The sequence below is a fragment of the Ambystoma mexicanum genome, chromosome 2p (genome assembly GCF_040938575.1).
Source record: "Ambystoma mexicanum isolate Mex_15411 chromosome 2p, UKY_AmexF1_1, whole genome shotgun sequence".
Classification (NCBI taxonomy): Eukaryota; Metazoa; Chordata; class Amphibia; order Caudata; family Ambystomatidae; genus Ambystoma; species Ambystoma mexicanum.
Window position 1 is genome coordinate 537572770 of NC_090923.1, and position 21646 is coordinate 537594415.

The 21646-nt window shown below is 50.7% G+C and overlaps 1 protein-coding gene across 1 annotated transcript in view; it reads right to left on the reverse strand.

Annotated features, from left to right (window-relative positions):
• The window catches only part of NUP210 (nucleoporin 210), a 1233892-nt gene that overhangs the window by 31650 nt on the left and 1180596 nt on the right, over positions 1-21646 (reverse strand). The window contains exons 38-39 of the mRNA XM_069643978.1: positions 11138-11245; positions 10956-11039 (exon numbers count right to left, since the gene is read on the reverse strand). Coding sequence (XP_069500079.1) covers positions 10956-11039; positions 11138-11245 — 192 coding nt within the window. The remainder of the gene's footprint in view (positions 1-10955; positions 11040-11137; positions 11246-21646) is intronic.

Below are 21646 nucleotides of genomic sequence, written 5' to 3' on the forward strand. Positions count from 1 at the left end.
CTTTGCTGATGACAGTGTGTCAGGGTCCTTCTCCTCGTCTGTGTCCACCAGAGTGTCCGGCTGGTCTGGAGCGGGTGGAGGAGTGCTGGGCGCCGTGGGCTGTGGAGAGGAGACCTTAGCCGGAGGCTGCTGCCGAGGGTGGTGTGGCACCGCCTGTACTGTGGGAGGCAGGGGAGCTGGAATCTAAGGAGCCAGCAAGGGCAGCGGGGGCTGCGCTGGGGTCTGTGGCGCCGAAGCCATGGGAGGAATGCCTAGGGGTGCCGGTGGGATGAGCAGAGGAAGCAAGTCTCCGACTGCTTCCCGCAGGATGGCCCCCATCTGGGGGGTTTGCATCAGCACCAGAAACCTTTTGAAGAATATGTCTCCGGAGGCTGAAGAGGTGGCAGGTGATATTGACTGAGTGGCTGGGGGCTCCTGGGGCCAGAGCACACTCTGTCTAGGTTGCAGGGGGAACATGTCCTTCGCTGCTGATGGATAAACTGTAGGCCACGTACTTGGTTGACACCAGTCCCACCTTGAAACTCGTTCTCCCGCCTGCTCCATTCCTAGGAGTGGCATCGGACGAGCGCCCATATTGTCTGACACGGCGGCCATTTTGTCGAGCTGCGTGCCAAAGTTGTGGTGCTTGGCTCCTTGGGCCTCCTCCAATGCTCTTGGCGGTGGAGCACGATACCACCCTGCAGCTCAGGCAAGGGCCTGGAAGGCGTATTGCCCTCGGCAGTGTCACTGGTAGTGCTGCATGCATGAGACCCCTCAGACATTAGGCCAGTACTAGGGCGTTTCCCCTCAGGTGTACACCCGGCGAAAGAACCTTGCGGCCCCTCAGCACTGCTTCTGGAAGGATCTGGTGACCCATCGGCCAGGAGGCCGGTAGCTGGACTAGCCTCGGTACGTGTGCTGGTGCAAGAACCAGAGAGGTTCCCTTCGCTCGGGCGTTTCCTTGAGAAGGATTCGCCCTCACGGGATGCAATGGAAAATAGCATCCCTCCCTTGGGCCTCGATCTCTGTCTGACAAAGTCCTTTGACAAGTCCTCTGTAGGCAACCTTTTGAAGAGCTCCCTCCACCAAGCTAGCCTGTTCTTAGTGCGCGTGGAGTCAGTGCGTTGCAGACTGTACAACTTTCCCAGCTGCGTTGGGGCCAAGGCAGCGGAGGCAAAGAGCGTGGGGGTCTGACGTAGGAAAGAGCCCCTCGCAGGCTGTACACCTGCTGAAGCCTGCTGAAGTCGACATGCGCCGGGGAGGAGCGTGACGCTGGAGGACCAAGTACCTAAATGACAAAAAGAAGACAAAAAGATAGAATAACTATCCAGGGGAAGAGTGTGTGGTATTACACTGCCTGAAGCCAAAGGCAGGAGCGCTGGTGAAATCGGCCATTCCAGTCGATGCGGAAAAAAGGACTAGGGAGTGGCGCTGGTGGGCAGAGGCAGCGCCCCATGGGCCTCTAAATTTAAAGGGGAAGAATGTTTTTCTGGTGAAAGAGGTTCCGTCTCCCGTCCCTAGTGAGGGATGACCATGCAGTATGGTGGAAAGGGGACGAGACATAAGAGTAAGGTCCACGCCCTCGAAGGGCAGATCTTGGATCCAATCCTGCATGTCAGATGACAACTTTGTGGTGTGCATCCAGGCCATCATCCTCATCTCGACCCCGAGGCACTGACCTTTGCTGACTGTGTGGATGTGGGAGACCAAAGACCCCATGAGGTCCTGCGCAATGGCCCCGGCATCTGCCAGAACGTCCTTGAAGGATGCTTGCTCATCTGAAGGGAGGTCGTCCAGAAATTTCCTGAGCTCCCGCCACAGCTTCTGGTTAGCCGTAGCCAAGATGGTGTCCGCGTTGGCCGGCCGCAGATGCAGCCCTCCGATGGAGTAAAAGCGCTTTCCCAAGGACTTTGTTCTCTTTGGAGAAGCAACTGGAGGTGGCTCCCATGGAGGAAGACGTTGAAGACGATGGTTTCGAATATAAAGAGGCTGCGGCCACCACAGAGGAATGGGGCTGCGGGTGGGAGGCAAGGAAGATTGGCTCCCCGCCCGTCAGCAAGAACATGCTGTCCAACTTCTTGTTCATCTGGGCGTTGGCTCTGGGCATCTCCTAGACCTTCCGTGCCACCCGCAGCACATCCCTCTGAAGGGGAATGCCAGACAGGACTATGGTGTGTTTTCCCAAGAACTCTGAACACCCCTGACTCCTGGGGGGCTTCCTCGGGAAGGGGGACCCACAAGAAATCCACCAGGCCTGTAGGCAGTCATGAAAAAACTTAACGGATGCCGAGGGCTTATCATCCTTGACGTCATCGTGCCCCCCTCACCTCCCTTTTCACAGGGACAGGTGCAGGATGTTAAGATGGATTTCTAAACTCTGCCTTTGGGGCAGAAGTTTAGGAGGCCACCTTTGGTTTTAGTGAAACAGGGGAACCTTTGGACAAGCCAGACCAATCTAGGTAGCTTGACAGGCGGTCAAGACGAAGTCTCAGGAGGGGTGAGAGTGATCGGAAGCCCACAATGAGCACACACAGCAACAAACCACAAATGATTCTTAGACAAGTGTATATGAAAAATATCTATACATTTATTGTCGGCCCGACCAAATATACACAAGTAACTTTAGCAATGAGAAAACAGTCATCACACAGACCTTAACCTATACAATATATGTACACATTACGTTTCCTAATGCTATACACAGTGGAAAAACACAGCCACAACCTGAAAAGAGAGGGTTGAGTTAGCACATAAATGGCATTAGGCAATTCTTTGCAGTCGTTCCCCAACTTTTGAGTTTAACCATAGGAAGTGTGTGTTAGGGAGAATTCTCATTTTATGGCTAATTTCCCTTACCTATAGAGTCCCCCAGCAGCTTTGCTGGATTTGAAGGGTTTGCTTTTTCTCCTGCTAAGAGTGAGACTCTTTTTCACACTCTTAGGCCTTTTTGCTATGTGTGTTCTAGGCTATTTTTGTGTTTAATGCCTATGGAGTTTCTCTCCACTCTGTAGGAACCATCTTTATTCACATGTGTTACACAGCACCCTCCGTGCAGTGACACAGGGGTGTCGTAGCGACCCCCAAACAGACTCCATTCCCTGGGACTGACTACTGTCTCCCAGGGCATGTAAAGTCCCAATTGACTTTACTAGTCAATTTTTATGAACTAAACCAGTACAAACCATCTTACTATGGAGGTACTGGGAAGGGTTAATAGTTTTTCCCTTATGTTCATTTTCGAGAGGGTACCGTACAGTCCCTCTCTCAAAGGTTTCTGGCTGGTGGCAGTGGTTACTACCAAATATATTCAACCGCAAATATTTTCCTATAGGATTTTCCCATTGTTCGAGGCTACCACTTTTTCTGACAGCCTCTAACATACCACCAGTGTATTTTAACATTAACTTTACTCCGGTAGGTTTTATTTGCCAGAACTTTAATCTAACTTCTTTCTCGTGTCTTTCTCCAATATCCTAACCCAGGTCGGGGATCCTTTGTTCGTCCTTTTGGCGGGCTTCTGTCGAGAAGCCCACCTTTAGGCGCCACTGAGTCTGGGGTGGGTCCATTGTGTCGGAGGGGGAGTAGGACCCCTGGACAGGGTTGCCTCAGCAACCAATGTCGCACTCTATCCTGATAGGCTGGAGGGTCTCCCGCCAAGATGACCGCTCCACTGTGTGAGTGACAGCTAGGCTATATGAATGGGGATCTTTTTGCATAAAAGCAGGGTCCTGAGGACTAGAAGAGCAAGACGTTGCCACTGGAACTAAGAAGCCGAAGAATAGAGAAGCCAAAGACATCTGCAACGACTGAACCACCGGTGAAGCCCTGCTGCAGCGTCTCACAACTCTTCTCCACACCACGAGATAAGATCTTAACCTGCAAGAGCCTTCTTCCCTTGAATTGGTGGGCCAACCACTTTGCCAATCGCCTTCCCAGACCTGCCTTGGACGAATCTCCCGTACCCTATACTCGGAGGCCGGTTAGCCAGGTACCAGTCCACCTGGACCGCGATTTAAAGGAGCGTACCTTTTATTCGTCTGGCAGCACCGCGGCTGGTTTCATCCCTGAGTAGTGCAGTAACTCGAACCTTTCTCCACGACGAGAGCCTCTCTTCCTCTGCTGGATCACCCAAACTGCAGGAACTACCAGTAACAACCGCCACCGCAGGAGCCACTTCATTTTAAAGGTACATTGTTCCGCCAGGCCGCCCTTTCTTTGCGGTAGCACTAAAGGGGTTTTAAATCCTTTACCTACCTGTTGGGTTGGCCACCCCACTCTCTTAACCTTGTCTTTTAACTTCTGCATCCACCCTTTCAAAATCGTTAACCAAAGACTTGACTGCAGCTACAAGAACATTTTGCTCCTGGGCCCTTGCCCTGTACCACTGACTCTGGCACAGGTCTACTGACTCTGGCTACATTTGTTAGACCTGCCTTCTTTAGATTGATTCTCAACTAGAACTGTGTGTAACGCTCACCTGATTCCCGCAGAGGTGCCGGTCTTGACTGGGTGAATGCCGTATCTTCAAAGGTGATGTGTAACACACGGTTGGCTCTTTGGGCTGGACCTCTGTGCACTGTATGTCTGACTCGAAGAGTAAGATGTCTGCAGATAGAAAATATGGGATTAATGAACTGGGGTTATTGGGTGCCTCTCTCCTCTTCCCTTTCTCTTCTCCTGTGGAACCCCAAAGGTTAACGCCCTCACCTTAGGTAAGTGAACGCCGAGCTCTCCATCTGCCTCGGGGCAGGGTGCCGTAACCAGTTTCTTCACTGGATAAGGGTGCAGGCCTCTTGACCTCAGAGGACTGCTGTCCGTCGTTAAATGCACGAACGGTAAGTTCTGAGCACTTCAAATGTCTTAAAAGTCTTTTGTAATGATATCTCTTGTTTTGCAGGGTTCCGGCGATGGCGGATGGCGGGCTGATGAGAGTTGAGGATCGAACCCGCGTGAGGAATAGAAGTGCCTGGAAGCACGTAAGTAAGCGCTTGTAGCCTGCTTCACGATGCGCACTAACTGTCCCTTTTATCTTGCAGGTACAAGTTCGGAGCTTTAGAGAAGCTGAAGGGTGCTGGAATACCCACTGGATTCGGCGTGGGAAGGAGTAATGGCACGTGAGTAATAAAGTTGGCCAATGTCTTTAAACGCACCTTCTTTTGTCTTTCAGATGCGGGATGCAGCGCCGAAGGCCTCCGGAGCGTGCGAAGAGCTGGTAAGCCTTTGTCTTTCAGATGCCGGAATGCAGCGCGAGGCGTTGGTGACAGCCGATGGACCAGGTAAGAGATGCGCTGCCACTGAAGACCGTAGTGCTAACCTGTTCTTTCTTTGTCTTTACAGGTGCTGCTGAAGACTGGATTCCAGGATGGTAAGCCTTTGTTCCCTTAGGCCCAGGATCAGAAGCAGAAGACACGATGAGCGTTCTGCTGCAGAGAATGCAGAATAACGCAGAGCAAGATTCATCCATCGGGTGTGGTTTAAATAGCCTCCTGTAGTGCTTAGGTGTCTCCTTCCACAGCCTCGCCTAAGTGAGAAAAGAGTTCCTGCTTTCCAGAAGAGTTCCAGTGTTCTGAACCTAGGGAGTGGCTCCTGCCCCACCCAACAGGAAAAGTAGTCCCAAACAGAAGAGGATCAGGGGCTCAACTGGCAGGTAAGTAAGCAGCATGGTCTGCTGCAGGTAAGTCCACCCAAGCATTATGAGCCCGGCGCTTCCAGCGCTGGGACTGGGCATCTTTATGAGCCTGGTGCCACTGGCGCCAGGACAGGGTCCAAAAGGTCCCAATTGGGATTGGCTGGCACTCGGAACCGGGGTTATGGGTCTGCTTCCAAGGGAGTCGGGCAAGTCCTGATCTTTTGGAAGCAGAGATCATGACACTGTTGATGCACCTACTTCTTATAACTACCCTTTTCTTCCCCTTTCTAAACCTTGTGAAAGGCCATTTTGCTCAGTTTTCATTTAAGTATTGCCTATACTGATGCACTGTCTTGCTTAATCTGGTTCACAAACTTATGGGAAGTGTTGCTAGGGGGTGAAAGAAGCTATTTCTATATAACTTGTACTTTCCCTCCCTTGTGAGAAACTGATAGAGTATCCCTTGCGTGTGATTTACACTGTGCCGTTTTGCTCAGTTTTCACTCTGGTTCACTGGATCTACAATTTAACTAGGGAGTGTGCATATTTTTCCTCTGACTGATTTAACTTGCTTCAAGAACTGTGATAGATGTGTTCATCTAGAAGTGTATAAAATAAATATATATCTACTTTTTAATACAACGCTTTCGTCAGTGTTTCCTTGTGCCATAGTACTGTAGGCCTATTGTGTAAACCCTGAATACTGCTCATCCCCCTCTTGAGATAAGTCTGACTGCTCAGCCACAGCTACCAACTAAATCTTTGTGGTACAGACTGATACCAAAGGGGATTTATTGCTCTCACCTGTAGTCCTAATCTTGTGTAGTGCTCCCTAAGGGAACTGCCCAGGATTCTGCCGAACAGAGTGGAGCCTTGTGCTCAACAGTACAGTTGTGCGTAAAAGAGCACGATCGTGCAGGTGAAGCAAAAAGCAGATCTTCTTGGGAGGGCTGTAGCAAGTCACGAAGGAGCTTGAGTTGAAGAATTGGTTCCCACTATTCGAGTAGGCCCTGCCCTTGGCTGCAAAGCAGTGTTCAAATGGCGAGAATAGCTAGGGCGCTCAGGCTAACCCAGCCAAGTTCGAATACCTTGAAGGGAAAATCGTGTATAAATGGGATCGGTTGTGCCAGGGGGCCGCCGGTAAGTTATGCAATTAGTCACTGACCCTCGGCACAGTGCGGACCAAACTTTGCCAGTTCAGTCGCGGTCGCTAGTAAGTTCGAGTCTCGCAGTTTTGCGGCGATCCACCTCTCAGCGGCTGCGGTGGAGAACCATAGTGACGGGACTGTTGCCTTTCCTCAGCTTCCAAAGGAGGTATGAAGAAAATTCTGGTGCAGAACAGCAAGTGGTCTATAGCGACCGTCACCACCAAGTAGTGACGCGGGAGTCATGGATGCAGGCTGCGTTATGCACTCTCCTAACTCGGGACCCAGAGGAGCTAGGCTTGCAAAGCTTGGCGGGGGATTGCACGGGACCACAAGCAAGCAATGTCCCAAGTCTCGGGTTTGCACTCGAGACGGCGGTGGTGCTGCGTGTTTCCCTGAGGTAGAGCCGGACAGTTCACTGTATGGCCCAGTAACACTTCCGAAGGGGCTCGTTCGGTGGGTAAGCAGAGGTCGTCGAGAGTAGTTATTCTCACTAGTCCAAAAGGGGCGAAGTGTCTTAGCAGGAATTCTTGATCTAAGAAAAAAGCAGGGGTCTGACGGGACAGCAGAGGGCGAAGGGTGCCAAAACCTTCCAAAACATCTCCACCTGTTTCACGGGTCCGTTTCTTTGTGCAGGAGGCTTGTCGCCTTCTGTAGTTTGGTGAGAACACAGGTTATCGACCTGGAATGGATGGACCAACATCGATGACTTCCAATCGAAGATCTGCTCTCTTGCAGGGACAAAATGGCCATCAGACAGAGCAAAAGACTTTGTGGCTCGGCCATTTTTGGACCTGGCCACAGTCTTGAACCAAACGCGGTATGATTCACTAAAAAGAAGTAAAACATTATAAAAAGTAACTGCTGCCACCAGTTCATTCCAGGTACACTCCTACAATCACCAAAAAATCCTTTGGGGTGTCTAGGGCCGTAAAAGAAAAAGGGACCCCAGCGCATGGTACTGCAAGTTACATTGTGCACTGTTAAAAAGTTACCAAGGAATGGCAACATAGATAAAAACTAAAACAGTTTCCCAGTACTGACAGCCTGACGGACGTGTCCGTTTCAACATAACAAGTGAGCAAAAGCCCAGGGGAGTTAAGTTGAAGGCTGGGCTCCATTGGAAAAAGTCAGGTTAGGAAAGCCAAACAAAAGCAAAAAGTTTGGGGGTCCATAAATGGAGGTAAAATTGCACATAAATGAAATCTTTCCCAACACCGCAGGGGTCCCCCTAGGTCCAGAGCCATAGACAAGTCCAACGGCTGCTGAGGGGCAGGCGTTGGTGGCACAGCAGGGGGTGGAGGGGTTGGTACGACTAGAAGTGCCTGTATTGGAGGAGGGACTGGTGCCGGGGGACTGGGAGGAGTACTCAGGGGATGGGGCTGGGCTAATGTACTTTAGGAGTCCCTTCCTTTGAGGGGAACACATGAGGAAGAGGAAGCGTTCGAAGAAGGAGTCCTCACTGGCTGCCGTGCACCTAGGGGCCCTGCCCTCTGAGGTGCCGGGCCTCCGCTCCTGGTCAAAGCACTGAGGCACCTGGGTGCACTTAGCTGTAAGTCTGTGATGGGTAGATGTACCCCTGTGGGGACCAAAAACCTGAAATGTAGGATCTGCGGCCGCTTCCAGAGGGAAGGAGGCTGGAATCATCCAGCAAAGCCCATTCGATGGTTGAAAGGACTGGCAGTCCCTGAGCCGGCTGCCAAGATGGCTGCCTGCCTCACAGGCTCTGCCACGTGCTGCTCCGCAATTTTGAAACCTTACACCACACCCTGGGAGGGTGGGCACGGAGGCTCTGCGCCAGGAGAGGCCTCAGACACGGGAGGCTACAGATTGGGTCTTGCACCCGATGCAGAGGCGTCAACCTCACAGATCCCTCTGGTAGGCGCAGAGCCCTCTGCCATTTAGTCGAAATGCCCTGGGTAACTGCCTCAGAGCGAGCTACGGTAGGCTGGCAGCCCTCCGCACCTGTGTGGGTAGCTGTTCTGGAGCTAGCCGAGGAACGACTATTAAAGGTGGCACTCGATGTCCCTTACCCCTTGGGATAGAAGAAGAGGACCAGCCTGATGGTCCTTCCGAGGACAGCCTGGTAGAGCCCCTCAGCCTGTGTGCCTGGAAGGCCTCAAGTCTGTCCCTGGATCGCCTGGAAGAGCCCTGGGCCCCTCGGCTTGGAATCCAGTATCCTTAGAGGCCTCGGGAATGACAGAACCTGAATGCGAGGAACCCCGATCCGTGGGAACCCTGGGGAAGAAGTCTCCATGCTGAACCAAGGGCCTACCTTGTCTTGATGAGAGGTCCCAGAGACAAAGCCCTTAAGGTGGGGAGGAGGAGAAGTGTTGAAGATCTCCCTCCACCATGACACCGAGAGCGCTGCAAGACGTACTTGAGTCCCAGCGGTGGTCGGGCCATAACACCCAAGACTGAGTGAATGGAGGTCTGAAGCCGGAAACGAGCGGTCGTAAGGGACATATCTCGTGAATCCTCCTGCAGCCGGCATGCGCCGGGGGGAGGTGAGGCACCAAAGGGAAGTGAAAAAAAAGAATTAAACAAATGGGAAGCAAGCCGAAAGCTAAAAATGTCTCCGAGCTGGCTGCCAGGTCTGACACCGTCTGTGCGGAAAAAGGGACTGAGGTGAGGCACCGAGGCCGGGGCCTTCACGGGATGTTCCCATGCCCAAGGCTGACCCCTGCGCACTATACTAAGTTTAAAGGGAAAGCTCAATTTTTCACTGCCAAGGGTTCCGGTACCGTCCCCATGTTGGGAGACACCCACAAGGATGTACGAAAGGGGTAGGGCTGTATGAGTAGTACTGGGCGGTGAGCCCAGAGAATGCCGAGTGCCACTTGCAGAATTGGCAAATTACTCCTCGTCCTGCTCTGCCTGCGAGCAGCCGAAGCTGCGACAGGGCAGGGCTGTACAGGCGGTAGCGCTCCGAGTGTCACAACAGTGGGGTTCAATCATTTATGAGTAGGCAGTAATGAGCTCAGGAAATAAGATAAAGAAAGTGGCCGTTCCTCCACCCACCGCCATCTTCGAGGCGCCCCAGATATTCCAGTCACGTTTCACAACCATATAAATATGCTTGAGCTGAACGAACAGGACCAGAGAAGGAAATCGCGGGGGGATTAGTGCAAAGGTAACCGATTTGAATCTTGTCGCAAGGGATCAAGTGCGGTCGGGCATGGGCTCCACATGAATCCCTGTCAGGGGTCCTAAAATGGATAAGAAAGCAGGATAGGAGCCCTCTTTTTTGTTTTCGGGGGGGCCTGTCTCGTGAGGTACAATTCTATTAGAATTAAGGCAAGTGAGACATAGGCTACCCCTCCATTTGACACTGGTCAGTATTAATGGTGGTGCACCTGGAAATACAGATTTTACAAATAGTCTGTTGATCAGGCACTTGTTTTCAACTGGTAAAAACACACATTTATTAGAAATACAACAAAGTAAAAAGGAACAAATAACCTTGATTTTTTGATGTCTACAACTCATACTCGTTTCATAGATGGTCAATAAATCAAACATGTGGGGTTAGTAACACATAACTTCAGTGCATTGTTTTACTTGACACAGCTCGTGTTTCCAGCATGGCAGATGTCTGTGGACAAAGTCATAGACTGTGTGTGTATGTTCTATCTGCCATGCTTTCTTCAGGACTGGTGAAAAATGGAAAACGCTTTTTGGTCAGCCGATGGTTTATTAGGAGGGAAAAATGAGGCCTCAATCACAGCGCAGGTGAAGCAGGTCCACATCTGTCGACACAGAAAAGAGGACTGAGGTGTGGTTCCGGACGGCGGAGTCAAGGGAGCGCATGCTCCGGGGCCACGCCCCAGCGCGCAGCTACATTTAAAGGGGTAAAGACATTTCTTCTGGTGAAAAAGCTTCTGTTCCCGTTCCTAGCAAGGGACACCCAAGCAGTATGGAGGAAAGGGGACAGGACATAGGAGTAACAAATGTACTACAACACAGGCCATGCCACAAAACAATTACAATTCTAATGCGGTTACCAACACTTATTTGAACTTCTCAATAGTCTCTGCAGATAAGTCATCTGCAAATTCTTAGTCAAATAGACTAATTGATATCCAGTCAGCAGTATAACCTTTCTAAATCGAGCTTCCACAGGAGACGGATCACATGGTTTCTGTGTGGACAATACTGTACGTTAAAAGGATAACTGACTATCAATAAGACACAACACTTACTATTGTTAACAGGCTGGGGTGGTGTCCTTGGATAAAAAGCTGGATGAGGTATTGGATCCCTTGGTGCAAATGCTGCATGGTATGCTATAAAATAATAGAAAACGATTATAACTTCAGTAGATTTCCAGAATCAGATTTTAAAACATTTGGCAAAATTGAGCAAATCATTAACAGGCTCTTACCTATTATCAAAATGGCCGTTCCTGCTAGCAGCGCAAATAGTGTGAAGAACATTACTTGGTAGGAATCAAGGAAATGTTGAAACAAGCCAGACCTTTCTGCTGCGCCAACTAGAAATAAAGACATGGTCACCAACGGGAGTACACTTAAATGCCCAAAATGCATTCAATGTATATGATGGCATACATTCTGCTTCTAAGTATACAAGGGGTCAATGTTTGTCAAATAAAATAATATATTAGAAATGAACAGGCTTAACTACGGAAAATAGGCGTGAACATTTAGATCATAATAAAGGAAAATATGGCACCAATAGGGCAATGGCGAAAGAAGTTTTAAAGTTCCTTGCAAATTATACACATGTTTTATTGTGAAATTGGATAATACTTGGAGAGCTAGGAAATATTCCAGAAGATCTAACACTTGCTAATTAAGAGTGTGGTATGGTCCGTCTGGTCTTAACTGTCGGATTATCAACCAGGGTGAAAGTAGTGGAAAACTAGGTATTTTTGGGAGGCTATGAACGAAGGTTGTCCATTCCAACGGAAGCATGCCAATAAATTGTGCGAAAGATTCAAGTCTAAAGACCTATCCTGGATGTTAGACTGGGATCAAAAACGAAGCAGGAGAGCATTCCAAAGGGTTGAGCTCTGTCCCAAAATGGTATGCATTCATTTAAATGAACGTACAACAGGGTCAGGTTTTGTAATCTCAAGCTTATTAATGGATGTACAGGTGAAACACCCTGCAAAGAGATTCTGGTCAGCTGCTCTGAAGGGACTTTTGAATAGGGAATAAGTACTTAGGAGGTCATTACGAGGTAGGAGGTAACAATTCCGCTGTTAGCGGCATGGCTACCCCCTTACCGGGTACTGGGTCCGGGTTCCTTGAATGAGAAATTATCGGGCCATTCTGACCTTGGAGGGCCCGGTAATTCCTCATTCAAGGAACCCTTCCCCATTCGAGCCCCCATAGGGCTCAATGGGAATGGGGAGGGTGCTCGCGGGACCCGCTAAGGCTGCCTGGTTTTACCAGGCAGCTTAGCGGGTCCCGCGAGCAGACCTCGGAATGAGGCGGTAAGGGGTTGACGGCTCCGGCACTTTTACCGGCACCGTTAACCCCTTACCGCCTACCTCATAATGACCCTCTGGGTCCCCTTTCCTCCATACTGCATAGACGTCCCTTCCTAGGGAGACTGAACCTTTTTCACCAGAAGAAAACCTTCCTCCCCATTAAAGTTAGAGGCACGCAGGGGTTTGGCCTTGGGAGCATGCACTACCCTGACTCCGCCCCCAGGTGCCACACCTCTGTCCCCATTGACGCGTCGACAATATTTAACATTGCATAATGACACCAGTATTATCAGGGGGGGAGGATGGTGAGACATATGGAGGAAAGGGGACTAAGGGTTAAGAGTACGTTAGTCACTACAGTGAGTAACAATTACTCTTACGTCCCGCCCCCTTTCCTCCATACTGCAGGGGCGATTACAACTGAATGTAGCCCCAGGATGGAGAGAAGAGCCTCCTTAAGCAAATAAGTTCCTTAGAACCACCTGTCGGAAGGCTGCGTCTTACTTAGAGCCAGCGTCCAAACAGTAATGCTTACAGAAGCCGAAGGGACACGAGGCGGCCCCATAGGCACAGGGCCGCCCTGCCTATGACTTGCTACGGAACCTGCCGCTGGAATGCGATAGCCGTGGTCTTGGCTCTGACCGCCCTGCTGGGACACGGGATAGGCTGGGCCCAGCGCAAGGTGAATGGATGGTCTGTCCGTGAGGCTGAGCACTTCGGAGAACCACGGTCTCTCCAGCCACCACAGAGCTATCAAAATTATGCTGAGGTGACTAGCTTCCTTTAGCTTCCTTTATCTTGCGGATTACCCTGTGGACCAAGGGTATGGGAGGACAGGCAAAGGCTGTCATGCCTTCCCATCGAATCAGTAATGCTTCGCCCAGGGACCCGGGGCCCTGTCCCTGCCAAGACGCGGACTGATGGCACTTCCTGTTCTTCCAGGAGGCACAATGATCCACCTCAGGGTGCCCCCATCTGCTGAAGACCACCCGCAGCACCTGGTTGTTCAATTGCCATTCATAATTGTCTGCTCCCAGTCTAAGCCAAGCCTGTCCGCTTCCAAGTTGACCTCAACCGGGAGGTGGACGACCGTGAGGTAGATGTTGTTCTCCAGGGTCCATTCCCACATGCTGATCGCTAGGATGCACAGAGGAGGGCACTGGTACTCCCCTGCTTATAGACATAGTGCATGCTGGTGGAGTTGTCAGGCTGGATAAGGATAATCTTGTCCCCAATGAGCGGAAGGAGAGCACTGAGAGCTAGCCAGATGGCATCGAGTTCCAGCCAGTTGATGTGACTCCTGCCGGGTCCAGATCCGATGGACGCTGTGGCTGTCCAGAGTGGCTCCCCAGCCCTCAAGGGAGGAGTACGTAGTGATGGTGACCTGCGGAGGAGGCTGCAGGAAGGGCTTGCCCGTCTGCAGGTTGCAGTCCCTGCACCACCATGTGAGATCCTAATGTAGAGAAGGAGGTATGCTGATCAGCTCCGCTTGGGAGCCCTTCTCCTGATTCCATAAGGCTGCAAAGTGCAGCTGTAACCTCCATATCCTGAGCCTCATGTGTGGCACAACCAGAAGGACTGCTGCCATGATACCCAGTAAGTGTTCGTACCACCATGCCGAGGTCACTGCTCTGGTAAGGAAATGCGTAGTGGACCTCTTGACGGCCGTAATCTTGTCCTCCGAGGGAAATACCTTCACGGAGCTCATACCCCAGATGAGGCCCAAGAAGGGGAGGATCTGCGTGGGTTACAGCGAAGACTTCTTGATGTTGATAGTAAACCCTAGGTTGTGGAGAGTGCTCCTAAGTGCGCAGGAAGTGTGGGTAACCCTCTCTTGGGATCTTGCACTGACGAGCCAGTCCAGATAGGTGTAAGCATTGTGGCCCTGGGCCCTGAGGAAGGCTGCCACCGCATTCATGAAACTGGTAAATACCTGGGGGCTGAGTTGAGGCCAAAGGGTAGCACCTTGTACTGGAAATGGCAGCCCATGATCCTGAAGTGCAGCAAGGAGCGATGCGGTTGCCAAATCGGGGCGTGTAAATAGGCGTCCTTCAGATCCATGGAGCACATCCAGTCTTCCTTGTCTAGTGTCTCCGAAATGAGTGCTGGCGTAACCATCTTGAATTTCTGAAGAGGGAGGGAGAGGTTGAGGGTGTATAGGTCTAACTCCTCTCAGGCCAACCTGGTTCTTCTTTTGTATGGGGAAAATCATCCTGCAATAAAAGCCAAATCCTCTCTGGGAGGCTGGGACTTCTTCCACAGCCTGGCTCTCTAAGAGCAACCGGATCACCGTCAACAGAGTTGCCATCCCAATCTGTGGGAGTGGAGGGGAGGAAGGAGGAGGACACTACAGAGAGGATCCAGGGGTCCGCAAAGGTATGGCATCACAATTGCATGTGAAAGGCAAGCCTGCCCACCCCTTCCAGAGACACAGACTCATAGGGATACGTCTTGCTTTTTTTCCTCCCCCCCCCCCCCCGAGTCTGCTGCAGAGGAGGGGGACTGGAACAAGCCCATGCCCCCCGCCCTTTTATTGTTTGCTCCAGTGCCGACTAAGAGAGCGGTCAGGCTGCCTCGACCTCCGTTACTGGAAGCCACAGAACCCACCGAAGGCTCGCCGCTTGTCAGAGCGTTGATGCAACTGGGTGTACGCCTTGGGTGTGGCCTTCGTTAGGATAAAACCTTTGCAGTTTGCGAGCTGTTATTCCTTTGATCTAATTCCTCGTCGGTGGTAGAGTGAAAGTGGTTGCTACCTTCGAACGGAAGGTCCAATATGTGTTCCTGGGCATCAGGGTTAAACTTAGTAGCCCGAAGCCAGGCCATCCTTCTCATGACCGTGGCAATGCAGATGGCCAGGCAAGAGGTATTGATGTGGGCCACGGTGGACTCCATGATGTCCTCCACTACCAGCCTGGCTCCTCCTAGTCCTCCTTTGTAGCGTGCTTGGCCCTGCACCAGAGGTTCTGGAAGGAAGTTTGCCATTTCCCACCAAAGCCTCTGGTTAACGGCTGCCAACATGGCATCCGCGTTGGATTTACGCCGCTGCAGCGAGGCGTTGGAGTACAGCTTCTTCCTGTACGCCTCCAAGATCTTCTGTTCCTTGCCTAGCAGAGCGAGGATAAGGTGGCCGAGGATGACCGAGGCTTAGAGTAGAGTGATGCCGCAGTGATCACTGAAGAGTGCGGTTGAGGGTGCGACGACAGCAAGAGTGTATCCCCCTCCATCTGCCTATACTTGGCGTCGATTGACAGGTTGGGGCGAGTGTGGCTTGAGCCACCTCTTCTTGGCCAAGGCAACGACCTCCTTCTGCATCGGGATACCCGTTCTGGTAGGGGGTGTAGGGTTAGGACTTCTGCAAAGACCCCCTCCTCGGGCTGCTCGACCTCTGGTTGAGTAAGGCCCCAATATTCAGCCAAACCTGCAAGCCGTTCGTGGAAAGCTCTTGCTGACGACGGCGTGTCAGGGTCCTCATCTGTGTCCACCAGAGTGTCCGGCTGGTCTGGAGCGGTTGGAGCAGTGTTGGGCGCCGTGGGCTGCGGTGTGGAGATCGGAGCCGGAGGCTGCTGCGGAGGCTGGTGTGGAACCGCCTGTAATGTGGGAGGGAGAGAGGGGAGCCGGAATCGAAGGAGCCGGCAAGAGCAGCAGGGGCTGTGCTGATCTCTGTGGCTCTGGAGCCCTAAGAGGAATGACTAGTGGTGCCGGTGGAGCGACCGTAGGGAGCTCACTGCATCCCGCAGGGTGGCCGCCATCTGAGGGGTTCACATCAGCACCAGGAACCTTTCAAAGAACCTGTCTTCGGAGGCTGAAGAAGTTGCAGGTGATATTGACGGAGTGGCTGGAGCCTGCTGGGGCTAGAGCGCACTCTGTCTCGGTTGCAGGGGGAACCTGCCTTGCGCTGCTGATGGATAAACTGTAGGACACATACCTGGTTAACACCATTACCACGTTGAAACTCGTTCTCTCGCCTGCTCCATTCCTAGGAGTGGCATCGGACAAGCAGCCAAGTTGTCTAGCCCGGCGGCCATTTTGTCGAGCTGCGTGTCACATGCCGAAGTCGTGGTGCTTGGCTTCCTGGTCCTGGCCTCCTCCAAGACTCATGGCGGTGGAGCATGAGACCTACCCTGCATCTCAGGATGGGGCCTGGAAGGCATATTGCCCTTGGCAGTGTCGCTGGTAGTGCTGAGTGCAGGTGCCCCCTCAGACATTGGGCCTGTATTAGGGCGGTGCCCCTCGTGTGTAGACCCGGTAAAAGAACCTGGCGGTCCATAAGCACTGCGTCCGGAAGGATCTACTGACCCCTCGGTAGTGAGGCCGGTAGCTGGACTAGCCTCGGTACATGTACTGGTGCGAGAACCAGAGATGTTCCTCCCGCTCGGGTGCTTCCTTGGGAAGGAGTCGCCCTTACGGGGTGCGATGGAAAACAGCGGCCCTCCCTAGGGCCTCGATTTCTGTTTGACGAAGTCCTTTAAGTCCTCTGGAGGCCGACCTTTCGAAAGAGCTTCCTCCACCTAGCTAGCCTGTTCTTCAGTGGGTCACAAGCGGTACAACCCTCCCAGCCGTGGTCGGGGCCAAGGCAGCGGAGGCAAAGAACGTGGGGTTCGGATGCAGGAAAGAGCCCCTCGCAGGCTGGACACCTGCTGCAGCCCGCTGAAGTCGACATGCGTCGGGTAGGAGCGTGGCGCCGGAGGACCAAGAGCTTGACAAAGAGAAGACAAAAAGATAGAAATTTCTAGGGAAGAGCTTGTGGAATTACATGGCCGAAGCCAAACCCAGGGGCGCTGGTGAAATCTGCCTGTTCCCGTTGAAAAGGGGACTGAGGTGTTGCGCCGGTGGGCGGAGTCAGGGTAGTACATGCTCCCAGGGCAACACTCCTGTGCGCCTCTAAATTTAAAGGGGAAGAAGGTTTTTTCTGGTGAAAAAGATTCTGTTTCCCGTCCCTAGGAAGGGACGCCAATGCAGTATGGAGGAAAGGGGACAGGACGTAAGAGTATGGTTGTAACAATACGAATAACCTTTGGTAATGACTTTTCAGAATCAAACAAGACACAGAATAATCTTTGGATATGATTCATACACTTCTCCTACATCCAGAGATAACTTCAATCACAAGGATAGTATTTGCATTTATACATTACACTGTTCTAGTTTGCAGATTCAGAGTTGTAGAAAAGAAAGGTTAAGTGAAGTAACAAATGTTAGAACAGTTTCTCAGTAAATGTGAGGACAACTAAATCCACCAAGAAAGTCTAGATAAGCCTTTCCCAGCAGTACCACTACACAACAATCTACCACCTATGAGGTACAAGCAATATCAAAGTTAATGGATTTAGAAAAGGACAGCCAACCAGCCAATCAAGACTAATTGCATTCAAGCATTCCTAGAGACAAAGGACAGGGTAGTTGCGGGACCCTCCCTCACATTCTGTCCTTCCAGACACTCTGGAGCCAGGGGCGGGCTTCAGGGCTGAAGCCCGCCAAAAAAGGCAAGACAAAGGGCCCAAACCTGTATCAACGCACAGAGTAAAACCTAAGAAAGACCTCACAAACAGAAAATGGAAAATAAAGAAGACGAGGGCCATTTTGACAGAATGGTCACCCATGGGTGCTATACTGCAGCTGAGGATTCAGCCTACGGTGGAAAAGCACAATCGTAGGAAAAAGTAAACCACTGCCACCAGCCATTTAAAGTAGTGAGAGTAACAAAACATGTTACATGAGAAAGTAGGAGAAGGGGCTACTAAGTAACCCCCCAGCACTCCACATAAGATGGTGTGTGCTGGACCCACAAAGAGAAAAGGTAAGTGAATTCAACTTCACTTTACTATTCTTGGGAATTGTAGTTCAACCAAGAAACGATATTTAAACCTTAAGAGAAATCTAAAGGACTTCTCAGTGACACTGCACTGAAGGTGCTGTGGGTCACCATACAAAAAGCAGATGCCTATGGAGTTTGTCAGACTCCAAAAACAGTGAAAACACAAAATCCAAACCAGGTAAAAACACACGAGAGAGTGCGAAAAAGGTCTCACTCCTTCTGGGGGCTCCAAGGTGGGAGGGTTTTAGCACTGAAATTAAAATCCTCCATAACACAGCCTTCTTGTCGTCCGGAAAGAAATCCAAGATTGGCCTGAGCTTATACTAGAGTCTCCATGTCATACCGGGACAGGATGGCCAGGGCATTAGCAGCCTTGATGTGCAAGGCCTTAGTGTAAATGATGCGCTTCCCCATTGCATCAAGCTTCTTCCGCCTACTGGTCTGGAGGTACCATGGAACGAGGATGATGGGTTCAAGAGCGCTTTCTGGCAGCAGCAGACACCAGAGTCTGGAGAAGGATGCAATCTTATGCACTTGGGGGCTGAGTCCGGGACCCTGTACTTCTTCTCTAGCCTGTCTCTTTTTGAGGGAGCGGTACTTGGTGTCTTCATCAGGGCCAAGCTCTCCTTCCAGACATCATCCAGCAAAGGCGCCCGACATAGCGTTCTTCCGTGAATAGTCCCAGCTTTGAAAAACGAACCCTTCCTCCTTCTCCAGAACGAAATTGAAGAGAGCGGAGGCCCTCGAAACCATGGCATGGAAAGAGCCAACCTCGCTGGGTGGCAACGCCCCAGCGGGCTCATCTTTGGGGTGTGAAATTTGCTCCATGTTCAGTTAGTTAATACTTCAATAATACGTCAATGTTATTAGCTTCAAATTGCTTTCACGCGATTGCCGGAATGCCCTGGGGTCCCCCATTGGCTTCGGGAAGACTCACCGGCTTTCTCCAGCGTCTGCAGTCCTTTTTGCAGTTCTACACCGTACTGCTTTCACCCGCTTTCCAAGCTGGAGGGTGTAGACGTTCTTCTGGCCTCCCTCATGGCCTCGCGATAACACACCTTCATTTCCTGGCAGTCAAATATGGAGTCCCTCAGGGCTTTTCGTTGTCCCCACTATTTTTTAATATATACATTTGCCCTTTGTTGGAAATCTTTTCTGAATTTGTACTATATTACCATTCCTACGTGATAACACGCAGATCTATGTAGAGCTAACGGAACCTACGGAAGCCATACAGAGAGTGTTGGCTTGTGCCAGTAAAATCAAGGTTGCTAATAAGCTCCATCCAAACAAAACGGAGATAATTTTGTTTGGTTCTAAAAAAAAAACTGGCAACAAATTTGTCACAGGTGCTTTGTTCTGAGCTCTTTGAGGCTCCTACATCATTTGTCTTAAAAGTAAAAAACATTGGTTCTACTTGGCAGACAGACCTTAGTTGTAACCGACAGATCAATGATACAGTTAAATCTGTATATTATCAACTCAGATTGCTAAAACCGCTACTACCATTGATCCCGCCTAAAGATTGTCCTATGGTGGTCGGTGCCTTGGTAAATTCAAGGCTCGACTACTGTAACGCATTACTTATAGACATTCCAAAGAAACAAATTCAGCGCTTACAGGATGCACAGCACTCGGCCGTTAGGCTGATTTTCTCCCTGCCACGATGCTCACATATTTCTCAACCTGTGAGAGATTTCCACTGGTTGCCTGTACAACAAAGGGTGCTGTTTAAAATCCGGTGTTTGATTTTCAGGTGCATTCAAGGGACAGCCCCGAGATACCTGGTGTCAAAAATCTCGGCCTATCAACCTGAACGCTGCTTGCGTTCATCTGAGCAAAAACATTTGGTGGTCTCTCACTCAAACTTTGCTACATGGGCCGATAGACGCTTTTCCCATGCAGGGCCTAGGGCATGGAATGACCTAGCATACAAACTCTGCGAGTTCAGGAAAAAACTGAAACCCCATCTTTTTACCAAAAATATAGCCGCGTATGTCAGTTATTCTCCTTACTGAGCTATCACCTGCGCCCAGATGCAATTTTTTGCCCAGTTCCTTCATGGATAAGCGGCATATAAATTCCCAAATACAAATACATACTCCCGATTTCTCTCAGGACCCGGAATGGAGAACGCACCATGACACACCAAGGGTCTAGGACCTCTCTCGTGCCTCCCATCGCCTCAACAGCACCTCTGTCTTTGGTCTGGGGTTTCCCCTTTTCATGCGGCGGCCTCCTCTGCTCTGCCACACCAGTACATGCTCTTTGCGTTCATGTGCTTCGGGACAGGAGCCAATGTCTTCTCTTAGACTGCCTCCCCAAATAGTGCACCCGCTGTGTTTAAATGTCCCACGCACAGGTGATTTGAAATAACGACTAGACTGCACAGTGTTTCAGGTTCTCAGTATCTTGCTTTAACTCCTGCATCCTCCTCGTCTAAGTACTTGGGAAATTCTGGGAGTTGAAGTCCATGGGTGACTTTGGATTGGAATAGTTCCTTTTACCGGTTTTATAAAAAGGTACTTTGGGAAAAATAGGTGCTGTGTTGTCTGTGTGTGTGTCAGTTATGTATGCTTCCAAAAAATAAGAAGAGGCAAGATTCGTACTTCTTTTGCAAGGGGGAAAACACAATTGGCAGTATGCCAGGAGGGTCTTGGGTATTCGAGTGTCCTCCTCATGGAAAAGGGTCTTGGGTATTAGAGGGTCTATCTCATGGGAAAGGGGGAAATAAAGCGTATCTTTCAGTGAAGTCATGACTTCTTGCCGGTAGTTGTCTCCTATCATGTGATCCTCAGTCATGAAACCAACCCCAGGGTCAGATCAGGTAGCGGCTGCTGTCCCCTGCCCACATGGGAGGAGGTCACCACCAGGGAATCTGTGATGACTCCACTGGATTCATCACATTACTCGGTCCAGAGAGCTATCCCTAAGCTCATCTTCTGTTAAGAGCATCAAGACTTCCAATGCCATGGAAAACAAAACGTGTGAGAAATTTAGCCAGCATGCAAGAGACAATCGCCTTCAATGCCATGCTCCATGAAACATAGATCTCCTTAGCCAGAGCATCAATCGTCCCATCCCTTTCTGGGGGAGAGCCAAGAAAGAGGAGAACTACTTTATATAGATCATGGCCGCATGAACCACAAGACACTCCGGGGGAGGATGTCTCCAGAGAAACGCGTGGTCTCCTGTTGCTGGTTTGTACTTTTTAGTAAGCTCTTTGTTGACGGTGGTAATGAAACGAGTCTACCACAAGGCTGAAAGATGGTCAGTGATGACCACATTAAAACGCAATCTTGTCTCTGTATGTTGGTAGCAGAATAATGGCTTGGTCAGAGCTCAGGGTTAAAGTACCTACCACCTTCTCAAATTCCTTCCTGTCCTGGAGCATTGGGGTGTGCATAAGGGGAAGCCTGCTTAATCTCACGATTGGGCGAAGTGTCGGGCCATTATTATTGTGGAGATCTGACATAAAATTCAAAATGTTTGCCTCAACAGCCATAAAGTCTAGTAAATGGTCCTGACTAACCCCCACAGTCCCATCGAGGGGCTACAAACCAAAAGAGACAGGGTCCCGGTCAGCAACAACTGCCTTCATGGACTGAAAAACTGAGCCCTTC